The 25,464-nt window shown below is 42.2% G+C and overlaps 1 protein-coding gene across 1 annotated transcript; it reads right to left on the bottom strand.

Annotated features, from left to right (window-relative positions):
* Window positions 1-4,545: 4,545 nt before the first annotated feature.
* Window positions 4,546-25,165, bottom strand: AKR1A1 (aldo-keto reductase family 1 member A1). The gene is made up of 8 exons (XM_056867709.1): window positions 25,075-25,165; window positions 19,084-19,203; window positions 18,290-18,441; window positions 16,281-16,476; window positions 11,935-12,134; window positions 10,507-10,579; window positions 5,989-6,075; window positions 4,546-4,641 (listed from the first exon to the last, which is right to left on the bottom strand). The coding sequence occupies exons 1-8, from the start codon at window positions 25,162-25,164 to the stop codon at window positions 4,576-4,578; spliced, it is 984 nt and encodes a 327-aa protein (XP_056723687.1). The 5' UTR covers window position 25,165; the 3' UTR covers window positions 4,546-4,575.
* Between the last annotated feature and the right edge of the window lie 299 nt (window positions 25,166-25,464).

The raw sequence follows: 25,464 nt of genomic DNA, 5'->3' as shown, positions 1-25,464 counted from the left end.
ATATTCAAGTCCTTCTACTCTGATCACAATAACATGGCCCTGAGTACACAGGACCAGTAATATGAGTAAAAGGAGCCTACTGAGAATCTTCTAAAACAGCAGAACAAGCATTTGGGGTTGTGCAGCCAACAGTCTAGATGAAAAATTCAGAGTCACTTTAATAGCAGCTTACTGGGATATTATTTACCAGGTGGTTATTTACTTCCATGCCTTGAAAAGGTTCAGCTGCCCATTTCCACATATTAAGCCTTTATTAAGGGGACAAGACACTTCTTTTTCTTCCAGGCTGTTGTCAACCCAAGTCCCAATTATTCATGAAGTTGACTGAGTGACCTCAAGCCAGTCATTCTTGTTCAGCCTAACCTACCTCACAGTTCTTAGAATGAGATGAAGGATAAACTATACATCCTGCCCTTCCTTGGAAGAAGGGTGTGATAAAAATATGATTGGTAGAACTTATGTTAATGGGGAACTTTGGGGCTTTCAGGCCTTGAAAGGAGAATATGATAAATTATAAACTTATTGGGGCATAAAGTCACAGCAATATGGTCTACTGAGTTGATAGGTATAGACTAGCTTTGTACCCATGTGTATACAACACTTTAACACACTAAACTTAAGAAAATAGAAGAGGTAGATAAGAAGCACCCTTTTCTCCACCTAAGACTCACACACACCCATCAACAGGGCAGTATACAGCAGAGGCTAATCTGTCATTTGCTCAATTACCATGAAGTAAGAAGGGGAGACTTAACAGAAGTTTGAAATGTGTTGAAAATGAAAGACTTTGTGTGGAGACATAGTTCTGCCCAAACAGCAGGTGCCAAAACGTCACTGCTCTAATTTCTAGATTGGTTTACCTTCAGCTGGGGAAAGCACTCTAGAGACTGGTACACCCTCCGTTTGTCTGGGGGGTGGGGTTGGCTCTTAGCTAAGTGGCTGTAAGTTTAGAAAGACAATTTTAATGTTTATGTTTTGATTGCTATGCAGAAGTCAGAACAAGATGAATGTGGAATCAGTTTGGAGGCCTTCTAGAGTGCTCTACAGCTGTAAAAGAGTATGAACCAAGCTTTGGTGACCCTCTAGCAACAGAGAAAGAAGACTCTCATGTGTGTATAACAGCAGTGACAGTGCATTTGGTCTTGTGTCTCAAGAGTTTTTAAAGTTAGCAATTAAACTCCCAGCAGTTCACAACTTTCTATATTCCTAAATTATTTTTTCCATTCTAATTTCTATCTTGCTGGATTACTGTGACCAGTAGAAACACAGGCCCTTACCCAATAGGCCACAATTCACATCCCCCTGTGATCTAGACTGATATTGGAAAGGAAGGGTATACAGTTGAACATCCAGTCTAAGAAACACTCTTAGAGTAAGAGCTAGGTTCCCCCATGTGAAGCACGGAGGAAAGAGACACAGACTAAAGAAACAATTTATGATTTATCTGACACTTTATAATTAGGCTTTAGCATTGCTCTGGAAAAAGGTCATAAAAAGGCTAAAGATTTTAAGTTTGGAAAGAATGTTTCAGGAACATCTTGACACAAAAAACCAAAATGATTGAAAAGAAAAACATCTGGCACAGTAATAAAAGCTGGGTGGGTTTATAGGATCCACTGAGGAAGGAAGGATCTTCATATGGAGGACGGTAGGAAGTGTAATTCTGATCATCTTGCTATGGTGACATGTCAGTATACCTCCACGTGGTGGCAGCCTCGCCTAATGCAATCCTATGCAGGATTATTCTAGTTTAAGCACATTGATTTCAGTGCATTTGAACTGGGGGAATTCTGTACAGTGCAATCCTCTTTTAGTGACTGCAGTATATTTCATCTGGAAAAACGTACATAATGAGGGCATGGAGAGGTCACCACATGATAGTAAACTTTCCCTGGAATGTAGTGAAATAAGAACAGTTTGCAGATGTACTGCAATTTCCACACATGCCTTTGCCCCACCCTAGCCAGACCTTACTGCATTTAGTAATTACACAGCACCCTAAAACTGTATTCCCTTACCATCAGAGATAAATGATTGGGTACATGATCTTAACGGTGCCTTGTCAGAGGAAACTATTTCCATTCCTATTTAGTTATAGTATGGAGTTAACATTTCATTGAAGTGCCAGTAAGCTCAAGTACTTTTCCTGTAGCTGAATAACTTCTTGGAGTCTGAGTATTTGGATGAGGAAGTGACAGCCATCATCCAGTTTGGCAACCACCTTAGCAACTTGAAGTTCCCCACGATGGAGTAAGAGGGCATCTGTCTAAAAAGCCTTCCCCAGGAGAAAGCAGCTATAAAGAAGTCTCAGAAATGTTCAGGAATTTTATTCAGCAATAAAACATCTGACTCTTGCACTGAGTCTGCCTTGCATTGAGGTAATACTTCAAATAAAACTCTTTCCAGGAAAGAGACTCTTTGTCTTATCAATGCCATCAGTCAAAGAAGCTCATGTGGCAATTACACAAGAGAGGGCCTTTTCAGTGGCAGCCCTATGATCATGGAGCAACATCCCCAGGGAGGTGCGCCTGGCCTCCTCCCTTTCCATCTTTAGAAGGCAGCTGAAGACAGTTTTATCTAGGACTGCATTTGATTAAACTGATTTGTTGAGTTTGTTTTTGTTTTTAACATAATTTTATTAATACTGTAAGCTGCCATGAGCGCCATAAGGAAGAAAGTCAGCTAATATTTTAAATGAAATAATTAATAATTAATAAACTTAGCATACCCCACAGGGCTGTCATGAGGATACCACAGAATGGAGAACCACATATGCCACTTTGTGCTCCTTTGAGGAAGGCCAAGATAAACAAATCCCCCACTCAGCCTCAATGCTTTTAAGTACGACCTCTTGGAAGGCACTGCCTCTGCTTAATGCACTCAGTGGCCTGAGGGAAGTTTTGCCACTCTAGATGCACATTTTTCCCATCTGAATTCCCAGAACTCAAAAATAAGCCCCCATGCAGAGTTTTGACTATCTGGATGGGGAAAATGTGCATCTGGAGAGTGGCAAGTCCAAGGCGAAACCTCCCATGCATAAATGGCCAGTGAGTGGTTGTGAGGATAAATCAGGATAACCCTGCTTCTTTCCCCAACCCTTATTTCTACCAACTGTAGTCTTTGCCTGGCTGTTTCATTCTGATTTTTCTTTCATATTGATAAGTTTTCAGGGCATGCTTGTCGACCTGTTCTCATAAAGATGGCTTTTACTAGATATATATGCTCTATAAAAGCAGCTGGAACTACAAAGGTATTAAATGAACAGCAGATTAACCAAGATTTCATACAACCTAACTGTAAGCCATGCATCCAGATGGAAGCAGTTAACGTGATACTTTTATGGAGCTTATGAATCTGTATGCCTGTTGCAGTCAAGTTTTCATTGCAGCTAGTAAATTAGGTTAAAAGAAAAAGGTATTATATAGTTGCATGATGACTAGCCAAGTTAATATTAAGTGCTTCCTGCCAACCAAAACATAGCTCTTGATTCTTTCTCCATCCCATTCACCAGATAAGGCGCAAGTGGTAGCATATTACATAATCTGCTGAAACCCAGCTATAAATGCTCTGGTATTTATAGGGTGTTTTTTTTCCTGACTGTATCCAAAATAAAGTGGTTTTTGACAGTGAAGCAGAAGTATCCTCTTATAGAAACATGACAGACAGTCTAGACAACTGCAATTTTTGCTAAGATTACATGTTAAAATATACATTTGTACTTTACAAGTTAAGAGTAATTCAGAATGCCAGGAGATGCCTACTTTCATCCAAATGGTTTGTAGGGTGTATTTGTGGGTGTTTAGGTAACATGACAATACTGTCCTGGCATAGTGTTTGCAAAAATGAGACTGTTATGTTTTTAGGAACAACAATACCCCTTCAGCTTCAGACCAATGAGACAACAAAGTCTAGAGGTATGGAACGAAGGATGTTATAGGGAAGCTTGTTGTGATAGGTGATCTAAAATATCTTCTTTCTTGGGTTAGTTTATCTTAAAAGTCCATATATTGCTGATGGAGTTGGTTTGGTAAAAACATACGGTCAGGAAGCGGAATGATTACTGATATAGTATTAGCATCTGGCATCAAAAGCAGAAATAATACCAAGCATATTCTTCTGCTTCAAGCTATATTTGTTGCAAATTGGCTTCACCCATTACAACATATTCAGGGTCAAGTCAATTAACATTGTTGTCACACCCTAAGCATCATTTTGCTAATTTTGGATCAAGAGAGGAGATTCAAACATCTATTTTACTTTTTAGACCCTTCACTTCATGACATTTTCTTTCTACTCCTTCCACAGGTATTTTCATTTCCATGGCAATCTTGGCACAGGTTTTAAAACAAAGGAACACAGTTATTTAATATCTAATAGAATGTTTAATGTTATAGACTTTTAAGTAAGTATATACTGTCTTCCTACATCTTTAACAAATCTGTGCCATTTAATAAAAGTCAAAAAGAACACCACGGGGGGAAAAACATTTGATTAGGAATTTTTTTTAATATAGCAAAAATTGTGACAAAAAAACCTTGAGTGGAGTTTCATCTTTTGTCTTAAAGACTGCAGGAGTTAATAGGGCTCATTGAAAGGATAGAGAGGGTGTCCAGCATCCCTTGCTACCAGTTTGCCATCCACCTGTGAAACAGAAGAAGACAGTCAAAAGGAAGTGCCATCATGGCTGAGGTTTCAAAGGCAACTACATTTTTCACAGCCCATTCCTGAAACAACGGCGTAGGGGAACGGCGGGGAAGAGGCGCAGGTTTTTTTAAGTTTTGAAAGAAATAATGGGAAACAATAAAGAATCAGCCAAAGATTAAGAAGATCTTTCAGTAGAGAAGGGCGCAAGCTTGATGCTATAATCCTCTAATGACACGATATTTAAGAAAAGCATCTATCATCCTTTTGGGTTTCCAGGATTTAAAATACCTGTCTCATATCCTGAGAGCAACTAGAGGACATGTAACACAAACGATACTATGTACAGGTTGAGCATCCCTGATCCAAAAATACGAAATTCTCCAAAATCCAAAACGTTTTGAGCACTGACATGACACCACAAGTGGAAAATTCCACACCTGACCTCATGTGGTTCAACGTACACAGATTTTGTTTCATTCAAAAATTATTTAAAATATTGCATAAAACTGCCTTCAGGCTATGTGCATAAGGTGAATATAAAACAAAAATGAATTTCGTGTTTAGACTTGGGTCCCATCCCCAAGATATCTCATTATGTATATGCAAATATTCCAAAATCCGTAAAATCTAAAATCCGAAACACTTCTGGTCCCAAGCATTTCAGATAAGGGATACTCAACCTGTATAATTATTAAGATTTTAAAAAGAAACCTGAACACAGATAAAAATAGCAATACAAACCTCACCTACAAGACAGCTTCCTAAGCCCCTTGTTTTCTTAGGCCTACTTCATAAGTGATGCAAATTTTATGGCTGCAGCTAAAAATCACTTTTGGACCAATATACAGAGGCCACAAAATTTTCAAAGCTATTGACTACATCGATCAATCTGACTGCATGGAAAGATTTCCCCTCTGTGCTACTGGTACAAAAGGTTTTCTAGATTATCAGGCCTATTTGTTCGCTAAGCTGCCAAAGAGGTTGTAGTCCAGGCCAGTATCATGCAGAAGTACTTTTAGATGGAGCTATACTATCTACATCAGATCTGAAGCAGCTCTTGTGGGTTCTTTTAAAAGCTACCACAGGGATTTTGGCCCAGTGTTTAGGGTACCTATTTTGAAATTAAAGCAAAGGGTATATTGCTGATATCCGATACCCCTCTCAAAAGATTATCTCATAATGGGTTGTTTTGAGTTCTGCTTGGGCGGTTGTTATTCAGAGGGTTGATGGAATACCAGTTACCAAGAGAGGAACTCATAAAAAAATCTGGGCCTGACTTGAAGGAGTAGGTAGGCTTTAAAATATAGTGAAAATGCTTTAAACAGCGCAATATAGAAACATTACCGTGACCATTGGCACAATGTATCGCCAGTTCTTATTCAGGTTTCCAATATAGCTCACTTCTTCTTCGGTCAGGCTGAAGTCAAACACCTAAAACAAAAAATAAATGCTTTTGTTATTTAGTCTTAATAAACTGCATGTTATCCTGCCTTTCTAGCAACTGTTAAGCTATATTTCTCTTACATGGGGCACATTGGTATAAACCCAGTTCAAGAAATCAGTGGTGTAAGCATTTTTGCTTTAGTTATTTTTATGTATAGAAAATTGTTAACAGCCTCCTCCTGCAATTTAAGCAACTGCCACTTAGTTAATATATCAAATGGACAGTATATATAGAATACAGTTCATTTCCGGTTTCTTTGAGTCTCAACAAGGATTTCCAGCAAGATGTTTACCCTGCTTCTATCTGAAAAATTCAACAAACAAGGTTTCTACCACTCAGCTTCCCTGCAGCTAGCTAAAGAAACCACTGGCTGGGGTGAGTGACTGGGCCCTAAATAAGGAGGTCTGGAAGCCTGGAAATGGTTGTTGTTGATATGGGAAACATGGAATTTTCGGTTCAGTTGCAACTACTAAGATAAGTATCTTTTAGTTTAGCTTAGAATTACTGTACCGATTCATCTTGTGCCATGGATTGTACAACACATCAAATTCCTGCAGATCTCTCAGATATGGTTGTTTATTCATTCAATCAGTATATTTTCATCCCACCCTTCCTCCACAGAGCTCAGGGCAGTATGTATAGTTCTTCCCTCTTCCCTTACAACAATCCTAAGGGCTGCCTACTCCTATACCATCCTGCCCTGCCACTACTGTCACCTTCAGAGGCCCTGCTTTGGGTGTCCTGCCATTGGAGGCTAGATGGGTGGCAACCTGAGAAAAAATCCTTCTCAGTCATGGTGCTGAAAATTTGGACCTTCCTCCCCAGGGAGATTAATCTGTCTCCCTCTATCGTCGTCTTCTGCTAGTGCAGGGGTGGGGGACGTCAGGCCCGAGGGCTGTTTAAGACCCGCAGAAGCATTTGGTCTGGCCCTTCATGGGTCCTAGCAGATCTCTATCTCAGAAGGATCTAAGACTGGTGATCCGCCCCCTCCCATGGACAGGAATAGCCTCTATTCAAGGCAGATGTGAGTTTGTTTTGCTGAGAAAAGGAACCTTTTTCCCCCTTGCAGAAGAGTCATTAGCTATGGAGCTGCTAGGACCGCCCAAGAAACTGTGTTAACCCTTTCCCACCCGGGCCATGGAGAAACAAATTTCCTCTGTACTACAAGAGGGCTGGGGGCAGAAGTGGTGACCATGGAGTAATTAAAGGAGGCAGGGAGAGTTCTTAGCCAGCGTGTCCTCATTTCATCCCTGCAGGCGGAGGTAGCAGGAGCCGGCTGTAGAATCCAGCCCCAACCATATGGAGCAGGAGCAACTCCGGTGTGTGGCTGGACAGCTACTCCCAGCTGGTGCAACAGACCATCCTGTGCCACCAGGTGGGCGAGTGTGCCACTGGTTGGATGTCTGCCTGCTTGCCCGCACGGGGTGGGGGGGTCATCTGGGGCAGCTGCCTGCTTGGGGCTTGGTCAGCTAATTTTTAAGTTGATAATTTTGTATGGCCTGCGAATGATGTTATAAATATCCAAATGGCCCTTGGTGGAAAAAAGGTTTCCAACCTCTGTGCTAGTGGATGAAGACTTTTGTTTTGTTTGGCGTTCCCTCACTAACTCTTGCCCTGACCTGGTAGCCCCAGGCTAGCCTGATCTCGTCAGATCTCAGAAGCTAAGCAGGGTCGGCCCTGGTTAATATTTGGATGGGCAATCTCCAGTGAACACCAGGGTCGTGACATGGAGGCAGGCAATGGCAAACCACCTCTGAACATCTCGTCTGGAAAACCCTACGGCAGGGGTGTCAAACAGGCGGCCTGCAGGCCGGATACGGCCCCCGGAGGGCTGTTATCTGGCCCGCAAGCCAAGGCCCCTGCCCCCCACCCCCCGTCCTTTGCAGGACGCAGCCAGGCCCTTGTGGGGACCAGGCACACCCTCCCAGCTGCCCGCATCCTTTATCTATATATAAATAAAATGTACAGGACCTTTTAATCTTTGCCACCTTGGGAACCCTGAGGCCATTTATGCAAGAGAGGTTTTGCCTTGGATTTGCTGCTCTCTAGATGCACATTTTCCCCATCTCAATTCTGAAAACTCTGCATGGGGGCTTACTGTTGAATTTGGATGGGGAAAACGTTGCTCTCTAGATGCACAAATCCAAGCCAAAACCTCCCAGGCATAATTGACCTGAGTTGGGTAGAAAGGTAGCATAAAAATGTTTTAAATAAAAATCCTGTGAAGTTGGTTAGCCTGAGAAAGAATGACTGGCCTAATGTCACCCAGTGACTTACATGGCAAGTAGGGATTTGAACCTGGGCCTTCTCAGGTATAATCCAACATTCTAACAACTACACCCACACTGGCTTCCATGATAGATATTTTTGAAACCCCAAAGATTGTATGGTTCTGTTGCCCTGCTCTTCTCCTGTCAATCATTTTCTGTTCTCACATCTTCTTTCTACAGTTCTCTTAAGTTTTTAAATTTTCCAGGATTCACATGCTCTCCTTTCTTCCCCCCTCAGATTTCATTAGTTCTGTGCCACCTTGGGGAAAGACTACAGAGGGGATAATGTTTTTCTACTGTTCAACAGAAATTTCACTAAGGATAGGACTGGGTAGGATCAAAGATGGAATTGCTGTTCTGTGTTCTCTTGTATCTTTAGAAAAATTTGGCTTAGACACAGAAGCTGCCTGCTCAAGGCTTTAGGAGAACACACTAGCCTTGCAGTAAATCATCTTAATCCTGCCTCTGTCAGCCTGGAGGGAGCAACTTCCAAATAAGCCAGGCGGTTGTCATGTTCCTAACGAAAACTTGCAAGTCACACAAGCAGATCAAAATCAGTAGCTATTTGCATCGATCTGCTCGAGCAATCTGTAATATTGCCAACAGGATGCCAGTGTGTACAGATTAGACATGTAATTGCATTTGCAAGAGGTACACACCTGCTTGCCAGCACAATATACCAAAATAATGTTTAAAGAGATTTATTTTTGTCTAAACATTAAAGAAAAGCCTTAGGAGAAACATCAAAGATATTATGATCATCCCATTCAAATCCAGAAGAAAAATTAAACATAAGAAAAATGTTTGAAATTAAATTTTAAAAGTCTTTATTAACATAAGAGCAGATAGTGAATTTAGGTCCTGTCAGAAGTACACAAGAACAAAGCAGGAAAGGAAAGACTCTTTAAAGCACAGGAGAACCATCACAAGCTAAGCAAATGAATGTTTAGACCACAAGGCCTGGATATTCTGAACCAGTAGTTCGTTATCTAACATCAAAACCACCAAACAAGGCCAGGGCCTGAAAGCCAGCTGATCTACTCACTACAGTGTGTTGTTATTGTCACAAACCCGCCCTGGACCTGTGTGTTCTTACATGCATGTTGTATTATTGCTTGCATGTAACAAAGCATGTCTGCAAGACCTGAGCAAGGCTGTTAACAATAGGACATTTTGGAGGACATTCATTCATAGGGCCGCCACAAGTCAGAAGTAACTTGATGGCGTATAACACACACAAAAGCATGTTTATCTTCGTGCCACCACCCCAAATAATAAAACCCAACCTATCACATAACCAGTGCCTTAGGTAACCCTGGTAAGGCTGCCTCTGAGCAACTAAAAAGGGCAGAACATCCATTTACTTAGCCCCCTCCCCCCCACGCATGCTCGTTCTCAGCGTCTAGGACTAGTCTAGGCATGTGGGTAGGATGTGAATCACAATCAGCTTCCTTAAAACAGGAAATAACCTTTATTACTACAGATTAAGCTACAGCAAATACATAGAAAATAGCTGTCATGCCTAGTGAGATAGAGCTAAGGAAAAGAAATATAAAGCATAGGTCTAGCTAGTAAACACATCCCCAAACTCCCTACTGCCCCCTTTGCAGAGGAGCTTGGGTCCCAGCCAAAGGTCCCAGCATCTGGGCAAGGTATCTGAACAAAGAAAAAAGGGAGATTCCACCTTTTAAAACCTTTCTGTCTGCTTTGATGGTAACCTCCCCCAATCCAGAATCAGGGCTCCTGTCCTCATGGGAGATACCCCAAACTCTTCCCCAATCAGGTTCCCTGGCATATACCTCCCCCCACCCAATTTTACAACCCTCATCAATCCGTCCCCCTTGTAAATTAAGGCAAATGGGCTATCCCAGAATAGAAACCTCTCTCTTGCTTCGAGTCTCAGGTGTTATTTTATTGCCCTCCTTCATGTGCAAATAAATGGTTACCATGGTCTCAGGGATTCTTTTGATGCTCTCTGAAGCATCCTATCTCTGAATCTACAACAGATGCTACCTAGAACTGAAAAGGTGGAGGTGCATTAGCTCTAGTGAAGCCACAAATAGATAAGATGTTCACCAGCCAGGAGGGCTTTCCATTGCTAGTCAATGCTATCTGCTTCTGAAGGTCCAAGCAGAGAGCCTCACTAACCTGGAGATTCTGCAATATGCGTGCAGGAGTCACACTCTTGGGGATGACGGCCACCTTGCGCTGCACTTGCCATCTGCAACAGGGATAAAGAGAGGCTGTTATTCCTCCTACACAGCCTAAGCAACATCCAATGGTTTAGCCCAACAGGGAAATATGAAACTGCAATTGCTCCTTTCCTCAATGACACTTCAGTCCTTCTAAGGCACATTCAGGGCTAAGACCTATATACAGTGTCATTTTAAAATTTGGAGCTCCAGACTAGTTTGTTTGAAGTAACCACAAAGCAGATTCTCAAGATCAGTGACCCCTTTTAAGAAGACACACTTACTTGAACCTTTGCATTAAAGCTAAAATCGAGAATCTTGATACCATGTTCTTTCTTATTTGCAAGCTTCTTGCTACCTCCAGGATCTCTGTTCTTCGTGATAACTGGGTTTGCAAGGAGTTGAGCCTGTTTTGCCAGGCACCCAATTCTCTTACCCCCCACAACTAAGATAATTTTCAGATGCCCTGCTCTGTGTGCCCCCGCAAACAAAGTTGAGGTAAGTGGCAAATGTGATGTGGTAGTATCATGTCTGTGGAACAGCCTTCCTTAAAATATTAGTCTGGCACCATCCTTGTTGGCACTTAAACGGAAACTAATTTTAGCTGGTTACTGCCTCTAATCTTAATTTATCCTGATGCTATTCTCCAGTTCTGCTTTTGCTTCCTGTTATGGGATCAGTTGGCTTTAGTAGATGGGCTTGTGTGGTTCCCCTGTTGCTGGTGTAGCTGCTGATAAAATATAATGGTAATGGAGAGGCTTCCACATGGTAGGATTCCCTGCAGTTTCCCTGTCCTAGTCCCCCCGCAGCAGCCACCTCACTTTGTAATTTCTTTTTTAAAATAGGCACTAGAATATTGTTATATTGTTGTGGCAGTATGCATAGCAGCCTTTTTAGTGATCTTACCCAAAGAGTCAGAGCAGAGCAAGTTTGAGAAAGACTGAAGAAAAGCCAAGGAAATCCTGGGAGGTGTACGGATGTACCACAATGCTGTGGGGAAGCAGGAAAAAAACCCACTCCCAATAGCATTGAACCCAGAGCAGACAGCCAGTGTGGAAATGGCCTTTTCCCCTGGCTGTTTATAATAGAGATTTTTTTGTTTTTATTGGCTTTTCCTCATCTGCTTTCATTACTGTTGTGAACCACTTTGAACTATAGTGGAAGGGTAAAATACAAATACTTCTCATAATTAAGAGAGCTCACAAAAACCTTTTAATCAGTAAGGAGTCAAAATCCTACTGCATAAGAAATGGAAAAGAAGTTCTAAATGTTTCCTTGCAATTAAGAAACAAAATCAAGTAACAGAGAATTGAGCTCTCAAGTATACATTTTAATGAGTTGCTCTAAAAATTGTTATCTCAGCCAAGTGCCGAACAATTATTACCTGAGAAGGATTTGAGCAGGAGATTTACTATATTTTTCAGCCAGCTTTTTGATGCTTGGTTCCTCCAGCAGTACTGGCTCATCTGGGTGCTTCCACATACGGTCAGGTGAACCAAGAGGGCTGTAAGCAGTTACCACCAGGCCTCGGTGGTGGCAATGAGCAATCAGCTCATTCTGGGCTAGGTAAGGGTGACATTCTACCTATCAAAACAACATATAGTAGTGAGCAGTCCGCTACAAAAAAAAAATCGCAACATCAGACAGCAGATTTAAGGGGGGAAATTTCAACCACTGACAACTAGGAAACTGAGTGGCAGTGGCAGACTGGCCAGGGTGTCAGCTTGCCCGATGGCAAGTGGGCCCTGTGGGCCTCTGATGAAGTGGGGGGCCCTAAACAATATGTTAAAAATTTTAATGACCTTTTAGTAGCTTGAAAATATAAGTTCAAGAAGTTCCAATATTATTATTACTGTAGACAACTATCCACCATTTATTTAAAATTTAAAAAAAATTAAAAATTCAATTATAACAATGTATTTAACATTTAGTATCTACTGTATACTGCCAGTAATATGTACAATATAGGTACACTGTAATTGCTAAAATATACATTTATTTAGAAAAAAATTAACTGTACCTTTTTTCCACTTGGGTATTTTTGACCATTTTATTTGTTTCTTATAAAGTTTAAATGATAGCCTTATAATTGTGGGTGGGCCCCCTTTGTCTCCTGGCAGCCAATATTTTTAGACCAGTCCGCCACTGCTGGGTGGCCAAGATATTGCTGCACAAGCCATTTCTCAGTGATAAGATGTACATCTGCTAGCCACACTGTGCATCCTCACAGCCTGCACTGGCCCCCACCAACCTGCATGGCAGATAGGAGGGAGACCAACACAAGTCACAATGGGGCAGAACAAAAGAAATGTCAGTTTTGGCATTTGCAAGCCACATGATTCCCAAATGGAAAGACCTCACACTTTTCATGCTAAAAAGTCCCAATTGGCAGAAGTGTCTCGGTTGTTATTTCTTTTTTTAAGTGTTATAAGACTCGGACTGTAATTCTTTGTTTGTAAGAATATTTTAGTCCATGTTTCTGGTTTTATCTGGCTAAGGGCCATAAATAAACTATTTATCATGCTAAAAAGCTGAAGAGATTTCACACTAAATAGCTCTATCAATCTGAATACGCAGAGCTAACAAACTGTGGCTCGAACAACTAGGAGCAGAATACTCTCAGACACTTTCAGTTCTTTATCTCATACTGGTGTGAACTGACAGAATTTCTTGTACTATGCACGCTTTACCTAGGGTTGCCAATGTGGGATGCTGGAGATTTGGAGGCAATGTCTAGGGAGGGTGTAGTCCGGGGAGGGAACTTAGCAGGAGTGTGAGTCCACCCTCTGAACCTGTCATTTCCTCCAGGGGAACTGATCTCTGTAAGAAACTCCAGGTCCCACCTGAAGGTTGGCAACCCAAGTCTAGTTGCAATCTACTGTTTAAGGGTTCTGAAATCTGGTGACTTTAATAGAACTTATCTAGTGTAAATTACCTACAGAGTGCAGTTTTGTAAAACCAAACCATGGAACCCGGAAAAGATACAATGGTGGGCTTCTGGAATTATTTGACTTCCTTATCTCCTTACCTCTCAGATACCTGATTTTCCCCCTTAACATTTAATATATTACACTATTCCATAACTCTTTAACCCTGTGAATGGATCCGGTCGTCATTTGCTTAGTTTCAGCAATTCTGCAGCCTCAGATATTCTCAGATTATTCACTGGTCCTGCAAACATCTGATTTTAAGAATTTATATTAGGCACTTATCAGATTCTCATTTACAAATACTCTAAGGAATGCTGAGAGACAGGTTAACCCAGGCTAAATCAATGTTGTAAAGAGATTATTTTGTTTTTACAAGGGGTTTTATTACAGAGGATCCGATGGGACACTTCAAATCTGTAACATGTCTAGAGTACTCCATCATTCTTCTCCCTAAGGGCTATGTCCCTGGCTACTGGACTACACATCTGGTACCTGAGCACCTCCCTAGGAATCTGAACACCTCCCAAGGAATAGGAAGGGAAAGCCTGACTCAGTAATTTGAGCTGTGTAGCAAGACACACTAGATTGCTACACAGTAAGGAACTAAATAAGGTCTTGTGATTCCCAAGTACCTACCACATTTTTGTTAACTGTTCTGACGTGGGCCTATTCCACTGCTGGAAATAGGTAAATTCTGCCCTGTCTCATTAAAGAGATCTGAGAATTGCACCGTCAGCACTCAGCAGAGTTACATTCTTCTAAACCCACTGAAATCCATGGACTTAGAAGGGTGTAACTGTGTTTAAGGTTGTAAGCTTAATCATTCCCCCAAAAAGACATGGAGCAAAATCACCAAGCCTTAGGGAAGGTTGCCCTGTGAGTCAGTTTCTAGTTGTAGGCTTGCTCCCTTCCAACAAGGAAATACACCCGAGAACAGTGATTCATTCAGAAATATACGCAGGGAGCTCCTTTAACAGTAGGTCATTCATAATGCTTACACAGTAAACCTTTGAGAATATAAGCCTTATTCATGCAAGACTGAAATATGTCTACATTCAAATGAAGTGTGCTATGGTTATCAAAGCTGGAAAAACAAGAAAGCGGCAAAAAAGCAAAATAAAATCTACTACCCTACAGATGTCCACAAAATTCCTTTTCTAAAAAACTGAAATATGTTAGCTTTCACATCCATTGATGAACACAGCAACACTTTTACCATTCAGTGGCAATTTGAAGTGAATACATTCTGAACTCAGAAAAAGGAAAATATTATATTCCTCCAAGGATCAGGGTAAAAAATGTGAATCAGAACAGTATAAAGAGTAGGCACAAAAAGAAAAAGCAAGAAGCAGAAGCCACACAACTGAGCACAGGTGATCAGAAGTCAAGCAATCTAGCCCACACAAAAAGTCCAAATACTATGCCATGCCAGAAAGTACACATGGTTAGGAACAGAAGACTACCCATATGGGAAATGAAGAAATGGAAACTCAAACTAAGTCAGAAATAACGGGTTAAAGATCAGAGGCTGGTAGAAAAGAAGAATCAGTCCCTGATTACAAGCCAACAGGAACAAGGACCCTAGATCCACTATTCTTCCCAGTCAATAAAATTCTGCAGTGCTATTTCCTCAGAATTGCTGGGCTTACTATTTAGAATCTACCACACTCTCCAAAAGCTACTAAGCTGGAGCTTATACTCTCTTTGTTCCCATTCTAACACACAAGGCAGACAACCCACGGGATGGAGCTGCCCAGTGGTCAATCAATTTGGCGAGACACTTGCCAGAGAATTAGCTATGGAACTTGCACACCAGAACACCACAGTAATCCTGTCACAAGTCACAAAAAGTAACTCCTACAGTAGAAGTTAGGAGCCCCGTGGCGCAGAGTGGTAAGCTGTAGTACTGCAGATCAAGCTCTCCTCATGACCGGAGTTTGATCCCTACAGAAATTGGTTTCAGATGGCCGGCTCAAGGTTGACTCAGCCTTCCATCCTTCCGAGGTCGGTAAAATGAGTACCCAGATTGCTGGGGGTAAAGGGAAGATGACTAGGGAAGGCACTGGCAAACCACCTCGTAAACAAGAGTCTGCCTAGAAAACGTTGGGATGTGATGTCACCCCATGGGTCAGGAATGACCCGGTGCTTGCACAGGGGACCTTTACCTTTACAGTAGAAGTTAATGTCTAAATGCATAGGAGCCTTGAAAGGAGAATTCTCCCAGCAACAGATCACTGGCAGAAGGATAGGGTTGACCTGGCACTGACAGAGATTATTATGCTCTGCGGAAGCTGTTCTCCACAAACTTTTAATAAAATTGGAGGGCACCTGGAGGTCTGTGAAGGTAGCTTATCCCCCATGCATTATATCCCCTACTTTTTACCCTGTATTGGGAGTAGGGAAACATGCACATCCTATACTTATCAAATTTCACTAAATGCTTTAGTTAAAATCTGTGATCCTGAAAGCGTGTATAATGGGAGGATAGAGAGCATGGAGACTTAGTGGAGGGAGAGTTGTGGTATTTTGTACATGCTTTAAAAAGGGGGGGAAGCACTCTTTCCAATAAACATTCAAGCTGCTTAAACCTATTTTCAAAGGACAACTTGCAAGTTCTCTCCTCGAATGACCTGATGTCTTATTTGTCTAGGTCTTTTCATTCTCAACTTTTGCGACAGTTCCCTCCCCTATCCCTCCCTCTCTTCAGTCCCAATACCAATCCTTATGGCTCATTTCTCATATACCTAGAAAATTTTCATCTCAGGAAGTGATCTTTCCTCCTCTCCTGCTTCTACCTTACCTGTAGCACAGCTGGCTTGACAGAAGCTACACTAAGGACATCATTAATCTGGCGGCTATTGAAATTGGATAATCCAATGGCCTTCACAAGGCCTTTTGCAACCAACTTCTCCATGGCTTTCCAGGTTTCTTTGTAGTCAATGTAATCATAACGCATCGTGCCATCAGGATTCTTGGGGAACAGGTTGTCTCCCTGTCTATTAGACAACAGAGTAAATAATATTAAGCCTACTGGAAACAAGTAAATGCACATTTCATGAGATTCCACAAAGAAATGGCATTCCTTTCTTCACATTTTACTTTTCCCACTTATTGTTTGAGCAACTGGTTTATAGCTGGTTTTAATAATGTTCTGAGGGCATGGGTTGCTTGGACAAGATAGCATAGTGTTGTGGTTAAAATGCTGGGCTAGGATCCAGCAGACCCAAGTTTGAATCCCCACTCTACCATGGAAGCTGGCTGGGTGTCCTTGGGCCAGTCATACACTCTCAGCCTTACCTATATAAAATTTCCAGAAGTTTTGAAGCCAATAAAAATTTTCAGGGAAAAACAGAAATTTTTTTTGGGGGGGGGGAATTGAAATATGCTATGTGAAAGTATACCCAATACTTAAGAAATAGCTGCAAACTGCTGCACTCTATGGTACCATAACACACATACCTTTAGTTTTTGCCATCTGAGTCACAGGAAAACATAACATTTGAAGGTTAAAAACAAGTTCTCTAGTAAACAAAGTATTATTTGGACAGAAACTCTCAGGGTCACGATAGCATGTTTGGATGTTAAGCTAAACTTTATAACATGAAAACACTGAACTCTTTATATTGTCGAAGGCTTTCACGGTCAGAGTTAATTGGTTCTTGTAGGTTATCCGGGCTGTGTGACTGTGGTCTTGGTATTTTCTTTCCTGACGTTTCGCCCGCAGCTGTGGCAGGCATCTTCAGAGGAGTAACACTGAAGAAAGACACTGTCCTTCAGTGTTATTCCTCTGAAGATGCCTGCCATAGCTGCTGGCGAAACGTCAGGAAAGAAAATACCAAGACCACGGTCACACAGCCCGGATAACCTACAAGAATCACTGAACTCTTTATTAATGTATAATCATTAAACACATTATAGCTCGTTAATTGTCACCAAAACGATTTACATTTAAACAAAAAAAATCTTGAAAATATTGTATATATCTACTATATAAGAGGTTTTTTCCAGTGCTCTCCAAAAAGCTCTCTTTTTCCATTAGAAGAAAAAGGAGAAGATACTCGGACCTTTTCATGCTGTACATTTGGAATGAGTGAAATGCTTTGTAGGACAAGGTTTTTCTCACTCAAAAATAATTCACAGGCAGTTTTTTCTGTGTTCCCCAACATTTCCCAATGGAAAAATTGAAAGAGGTCCTCAGACTTTTTCATGTTATACATTTTAAGCATTACCACACTTATCTTAAGAAGCCTTTTTTTGTTTATTTTGTTAATTGTAATTTTGTTAACAATTTAATAAAATGCTAAAAGAGAAATATTTCACAGGAGTTTATTTTCTGTGTATCCCTAAATGTCCCCATTTTTCCATCAGAAAACCGGGGGGGGGGGGAGAACCTTGGGGGAAAAGAAAAAAAATTCTCCCAAGTCCTCACAGCTCTAGCCTAACCTCTCTCACAGGGTTGGTGAGATAGAAAACAGGAGAGAGATGTAAGCCACTTTGGTACCCTATTGGGGAGAAAAGCGGGGCGACAATGAAGTACATAGAATAAATAAATGATCAGTCCTGTCCCCCAAAAGAAATTTCAAGTGTTTCAATTTCTTCTTACATAGTTTCATTTCCATACCTGGAAGTAGGGCAGAAGGGCACACTCCATACAATCCTACCACTAACTAAATACAACAGGATTTGTAGATTCACTGAAACATTTGAAGGATCTGTGGCAAAGAATCCTAATCTCTGCAGGTGTGATGGCTGACCTGCCCATGGCCTCCACCTTGCCATTGTGGTTTCATGCTCCCCACTGACACTCACTCAAAGGCATGTGGCCAATGCATGAGGTAAAGGTCCAAGAAGTCCAACTTCAGATCGTCCAGGGACTTCTTCAAGGCTGGCTCCACATCTTCCGGGTGATGCTTGGTATTCCACAACTTTGATGTCACAAACAGTTCTTCCCTCTTAACAGTCTTTTAGAAATAAGTGTAGGGTAGAGAAATCATAAGTCTGTTTTCAAATATTACTGGACACAATGAAGGTTGCATGGGTAAGTCTGAAGGCAAAAAACCCCTCTAACTCAATACTAAGTTTTTCTGAGTCAATATTCAAAAGTATTTTCCACATTTTTAGGTTAAATATTTCATAAAACCACACAGTATGCAGTTTGAGATCTACCAAGTAAATCGAAATATTATGCAGATTATGTGAATTACAAGGAAATTGCGGGTGTTGCTCATTCATGGATTAGATCTTTATGTGCCATCTCTATCGCAGGCATATAAAGTTAGGTTTCATTTCTGCTCTAAAGATCAGTAAGAATGTGCTAGTTAAGCGTGATTTCCCAGGGGCAGCAGAGCAACTGCATCTTCTTAAAACTGTGACCCATGGAAATATTTTGCAGCAACAAAAGGTCAATAACAGCAAGGATAGAATTCCAAGCTAATGAAAGTCTGCAGCATAGAACAGGCTCAGCTTTTGTTTGTGATGCAGATGGGTTTATAAAGAGAGGTAATTACAATAGTTTCTTTGTAATCAGAGGCAAGATGAAATAAGACACGGCCTATGCCTAATCATATTTCAGTTGCATTCTATATGCATTCTCTTTTCTTTACCTTGTCATCCCCAACAGTCTCCAGGAAAGCTTCACCAATCTCTGCCTCATTGCTATAAGCTGTAGCACAATCAATGTGTCTGTAGCCTACACTGAGGGCATACTTTACTGCCTCCTTTACCTGAAAGCATAAACAGAGGATCAGTGTATCAGAATCTGTGGTCTACTTTATTTTAGCTGAAAAGGATGTTCTGAATCTACAACTAATGACAACAACATATAATGACGTACATTTATTACAAAGTGCTGATGCATATATTAAAAACAAGCCCTTACGTCAACAAACACAGGGTTGACTGTGTTTTTGGGGGGATAATAATATGCACACTTTGAATGTAATGCCAGCCCATTCCAGAAATAATTAGTCAAAATGCATTCCTTGGATGTGTGCTTTTACAATGCAGATAATGCACAATAAGCGCTCACCATAGGTAACCACCACATGGACCACATTATAACAACGTTTAAGGAATATAAACCAACTCATGGATCTACACAACCATTAAAAAAATGCAAGCTTTTTAGGGACACTTTGTATTCCTCTCAATTAAGCTAAGAATTCTATAACCTATTCTTTTTAATTTAAAAGAAAATTATATGTAGAGAAAACAACATTTTACAAAGGCTACAGGCACAATCAAAGTATATTTAGATGATCCTTCATCTCATAAAGCTCTTGCATTTCATGTTTGAGAAGGCATGAACCAATTACCTCAAAGGGAGATAAAATCCTTTGGTTTCCAGATACCCACTCCAAAAAAAGAAGAAGATCAGAGGCTCTATTAACTATCAAATTTAATTTCCTTTTGATACTGGGAGCCTAGGCAGTAGATAAAGAGTCTCATAAGCTCTCTGATGTTCTAATAGATCATCTGAATGAGAGATCAGTCTCCTTTACTCAAAATGACAAAGCAATCCCTGCCCCCTCCCTCATCATAAGGCCAACTGAAAGATTTTCTTTACTTTGTCCCAGGAATGGTTTATAGTCAACATTATTATTCTGAAAATACCAGTGGGGTAGTTACTATAAACAGCATGTGAAACTCTTCCTGCCATAAACTACAGGTTGTACATACCCTTGTCACTATGAAAAGTGTCACTACCCAGTCACAGAATTCCACTGAAGAAGAGAGAAAAAACCCTACAGTTGCCTTTAAAGCCTTAAAGGTAATGTACAGAAATGATCCCTTGTCTCACTAGGGATACAAATTTCTGTTAGGATGAAGAGCAAGTAAGTTGGATGTGGGGGTGTCAGTGACTTCAAAAGAAGCAAGAATCCTAGCAACTGAAAAAATATGCAAAAATGTCACCTTCGTATCAGTCCACAAAGGACACAAAATAAGCAGAGACGGAAAATTGTGTTTCAGAGAAGCTGGGACCGGCTATTTAACAGGGCCTATAAATCTTACGCAAGAAATGGTGTGTGCTCCTTCTTCAGTATCTTGCTTCTCTAACATTGCAAATCACAAAGACCATCAATGGAGAACCAGTGGGTCCAGAATAGAGCATGTGGGTCCAGAATGAGCCTTGGATACTCACCGTGAAGGCTCCTTCTGCTCTGAGATACGAAGGGCATCTACGATTGGGTGTTTCGGCTTCGCATGCTTCGGGAGGCAGGACTTAAAGAACTTTCACTCCCACTCCTGTCTCCTAGGAAACACCCCCTTTCTTCTCCAGTTCAATACTTTCCGAGAATCAAAGGGCTCAAACATCATCCCAACAGGAAGGAAGTAAACTCAAGAATGTAATAGAATTAACAGGTAAAAAACAGTGTAACAGGTAAGCACATCAGTACAAAACGACAGTGCTAAAGGGTAAGTAACAGCAGAAGTATACGTATGATAAAAACTAGTTGGCTTAATCCAGACAGGTAGTCTATAGGGTAAGTGTAACGTCACCTTACTGGTAATTATGGAATCACAGTGCTGAGAATTAAACCCATGAGCTTCTCCCTCCATACAACCTATGACGTCTGGGCGGGGAGATGCCCTTCGTATCTCAGAGCAGAAGGAGCCTTCACGGTGAGTATCCAAGGCTCATTCTCACTCAGAGAGAAGGGCATCTACGATTGGGACATACCAGAGCTGGCCCGCCTTGGGAGGGATTAGATGTCCTGTAACACACTTTGAAGGACCGTCTATCAAAGGCGGCGTCCGACGAAGCATAGAGGTTTAACTTAGTGCCTAACGAACATGGAAATGGACGACCACGTAGCGGCCTTACATATTTCATCTAGCGAGGCTCTACGGTCAAATGCGGTAGAAGTAGCTGCACTCCTAACTGAATGGGCAGTAATCCTGGGAGGCACAGGTAGATTACTATGTGTGTAAGCATGAGATATACATTTTGTAATGGTTCTACTAACTGCCGTCCTAGACATGGGCTTGCCCCTGTTGGGCGAGGTGAGATTGATAAACAGTGAGTCAGAGGTTCTAAGAGGACCTGTCCGTCTGATATAGATATGAAAGGCTCGTCTTAAATCTAGGGAATGCCATTCTTTCTCTTTCTGTGACTCTGGATGAGGACAAAAGGAGGGTAGAACTAACTCCTGTTCCCTATGAAACTTAGAACTAACTTTTGGACAGAGGGACAGGTCTGGTCTGAGGACCACCTTATCTGCATGGAAGGTGCAGAGCCCCGGCCTAATAGACAGTGCACTGAGCTCCGACACCCTGCGTGCTGAGGTCACCGCTGTAAGGAATAGAGTTTTCATGCGCAGCCAACTGAGGTCCACTTGGCAAAGGGGCTCGAATGGCGGCCTAGTCAAGGCCGTTAGGACCGTATGCAAACTCCATGTCGGGAACCTATGAACAATCGGGGGGGGGGATATCAGCGTGACTCCCTTCAAGAAGGCCTGGACATGAGGGTGTCTTGTAACTGGAAATCCCGATACCTTAGGGACTATAGTGGCGATGGCCGCTAATTGTCTTCGTAGTGTGGAAGCTTTCAGTCCCTGCTTGCGCCCGTCCTGTAAGAAGTGAAGGATATTAGCCACGCGAGGTTTTAGGGAGTTGACTTTTTTACGTCGGCACCACCTTGCAAAAGCTTTCCAAGATGTGTTATATATCCTGATCGTAGAAGGTCTGCGAGACGCAGAGATGGTTTCGGTGATCTCTGGGGGGATAACCTAAATCTAGAAACTGGTCCCTTTCAATGCCCAGGAGGTCAGCTTGTACCATCCTGGGTTGGGGTGAAGAATTGGACCTTGATGTAGAAGGTCTTCCCTGACCGGTAGTCTCCAGGGTTTCTGTGTGGACAGTTCCATCAGGACCGGAAACCATGGTCGTCGCGGCCAGTAAGGAGCCACTAGTGTCACCGCTGCCTGTAGTTCCCTAATGCGACATAGCACTCTTGGTATTAGAGGGAACCGAGGAAACGCATACAGGTGTTCGCTGGGCCATGTTGCCACCAGCGCGTCGGTCTATTCCGCCCTGTACTGCTTGTACCGTGTGAAGAACCTCAGTAGCTTTTGATTTCCTCTTGCGGAGAAGAGGTCCACTGTTGCACGACCAAATTGTTGGGAGATCTGGTGGAATACTTTGTTGTGGAGAGACCACTCGGCCTCGTTCAGGGTTTCTCTGCTGAGCCAGTCCACCTGTACATTCAGGGTTCCCTGAATGTGTTCCGCATAGATCGAAGACAGGTTGGCTTCGAAGACAGGTTGGCTTCGGCCCAGAGCATCAACAATCTGGCCTCTCTGCTGAGTGTCGCTGAATGAGACCCCCCCACCCCCGTTTGTTGATGTGAGCCTTCGTGGCCACATTGTCTGTTCTGACCAGGAGATTTGCTCCCTGGAGCTGTGGTTGAAAATTTTTTAAGGCCTTTAGGACTGCTCTGGTCTCTAGAGTGTTGATATGAAGTCTTCTTTCCCGAGCAGTCCATGCTCCTTGTGCTGGTTGGCCCAGAAGCGTGGCTCCCCATCCCGATAGGCAAACGTCGGTGAAGATCTCCACTGGTGGGGGTTTGATGAACACAGACCTTTGGAGAGGTTCGTAGGCTCCGCCCACCAGATGATGCTGGACTTCACCTGTTCCGGAGAAGTAGTTTTCTGTCGCGTTTTCGTGCGATGTCCTTCTGGTAAATGTAAAGTAGACCTTGCAGGGGTGTTGCATGCAACCTCGCCCACTGGACACAAGGGATGCAGGATATCATCAGTCCTTGAAATTTGGCCAAAAACATGAGGCGAGATGACTTGGTGATGATTGTGCGTTTGGCAATGGCGCAAACCTTGGTGATTTTGTCCTCCGTTAGTTTGAGCAGGTTGCTTGACGTGTCGATGTAGACGCCCAGATGTCGAATGTGCTGGGATGGTGTCAGCTGACTCTTGTCGAAATTTGTCAGGAACCCATGGTCTTTCAGCATTTTCAGTCCATGTGTTCCTGGCTCTGCTGTCTCGACGATGCACATATAAAAAGATCTTCTAGATATGGGTGAATTCTTATTCCCCTCTGGCGAGCGATTACTACCAGTGTAATCATGACCTTTGAAAATACCCTCGGGGCAGAGGTTAAGCCGAATGGGAGGGCTCTGAATTGGTAGTGCTGTTGACGGTATTGAAAGCACAGGAACCTGCGGTGTGCAGGATGGATGGGGACATGGAGGTACGCTTCCCTGAGGTCTATCGAAGTGAGGAAGTCCCCCGGTCTGAGGGCCTCTGAGATTGATTTTAGCATCTCCATGTGGAATCTTTTTCGATGGATGAACTTGTTTAAAAATTTTAAGTTGAGAATGGCTCGCCAATTGCCGTCTCTTTTCGGAACTGTGAAGAAGACGGAATATATACCCGATCTTCTCTCCAGGGGAGGTACTTCCTCTATGACATGAATGTCTACTAGGTGTTGTATTGCTTGCAACGTTCTCAGTTGCTTTTCCTTGTTCGTAGGACGTGGTGAAGGGATCGCCCGACTTGGAGGAGTCTTGAAAAATTCTATCTGGTAGCCAATTACACTATCCTCATGACCCAAGGGTCTGGTTGGGAGGAGGACCATTTTGCTTTGGCGGGAAGCTAATTATTATCCCCTCACCCTCCAAAGGTCCCTCAGAAGGGTGGACAAACACAGAGGAAGGGATAATACACAAGGTTAGAAAATAGGTAAAGAGGGAATGGATTAGGTAAAGAATAACGAATAACAAGAAGAAACCTTTCCTATAGCTGCACAGAGAGCTGCAAAAATACACTCTCCCGATAGCGAGGCGGGCAAGAACTGGGGAAGAAAGGGGGCGTTTCCCAGGAGACAGGAGTGGGAGTGAAAGTTCTTTAAGTCCTGCCTCCCGAAGCATGCGAAGCTGAAATACCCAATCGTAGATGCCCTTCTCTCTCAGAGCGAGAATAGAAGATCCCAATCCTACCATTCTTATTCAGAAGTCAGCAACAAAGTGTTAAATGGGGCTTATTCCTAAGTGTGCAACCTAAGCCAATTAGTGAAAAAAGATGAACATTGCAGAAGACACTTGGAGCTTTTTCTAAGAACAGTTGCATAATTTTACCTACAGGTTTTAAAGCTGGATTTCCAACCATACTTAGAGATAATTACGATAAGCACATTCCCAGCCTACCATTAAACAGGATTAGGTATCATACCTCAAACGTCATATCTGGAGAACCATTTAAAGAGTAGAACATTATCAGCTAACTAATCATAGAATTTTTACCACCATGGGGGAAGGACATCACTTGGGCTGTGTGTGTATGTGCCGTTTTTTTTAAATTCAGGAAAAACATGCCCTGGGCCATCTACAGATGCAGATACATTGCCACACCATGATGGAGGAAGATAGTGTGGAAGAGAGGAGGACATGAGCCTACAGGAGGACAATTGTAATCTTTTAACTAAGAAACATAAAATCTTTACAAGGGCCTACAGTTCTTAGCCATCTGATATCTGCTTTTTGCCCAACCACAAAATGTATGTATTTCTAGTTACAGAATTTGAATGGTTTAGAGCAGAATTCTGCATTCCCTCCTCCATCCAATACTGAGCTCACAGCTTACCTGTCCAGCTTCACTCTTCCAAGTACCCAATCCTACAAGTGGCATCTTTTGCCCAGTGTGAAGCGAAACATAGCTGGATTCAGAAGACATATTTACCTAATGGAAATATGATAAAACATTAACTAGGATGCTACCATATATCATAGAACAGATATATCACAGTATACCTGCTTGTATTTGTTATTTATATTAGTACAAGTGGGGATCCACAAGAAATCTGTGGGGAGGGTGCATCCTTACCCCCCTTTGCTTCCCTTCTTTCTCCCCGTTCTCTAACAATCTTTTCCTTCTTCCCGTCCCCTTCTGTCAACCTACCCCCTCTCTATTTCTCCCCCCTCTAACAATCCTGCTTCTTTCTTCTCCCCCCCCCCCCGCCTGTCTTGTCAATAT

Source organism: Euleptes europaea, chromosome 2 (assembly GCF_029931775.1).
Source record: "Euleptes europaea isolate rEulEur1 chromosome 2, rEulEur1.hap1, whole genome shotgun sequence".
Lineage (NCBI taxonomy): Eukaryota > Metazoa > Chordata > Lepidosauria > Squamata > Sphaerodactylidae > Euleptes > Euleptes europaea.
The sequence above is the reverse complement of the archived record's forward strand: the minus strand, read 5'-3'. Positions and strand labels throughout refer to the sequence as shown.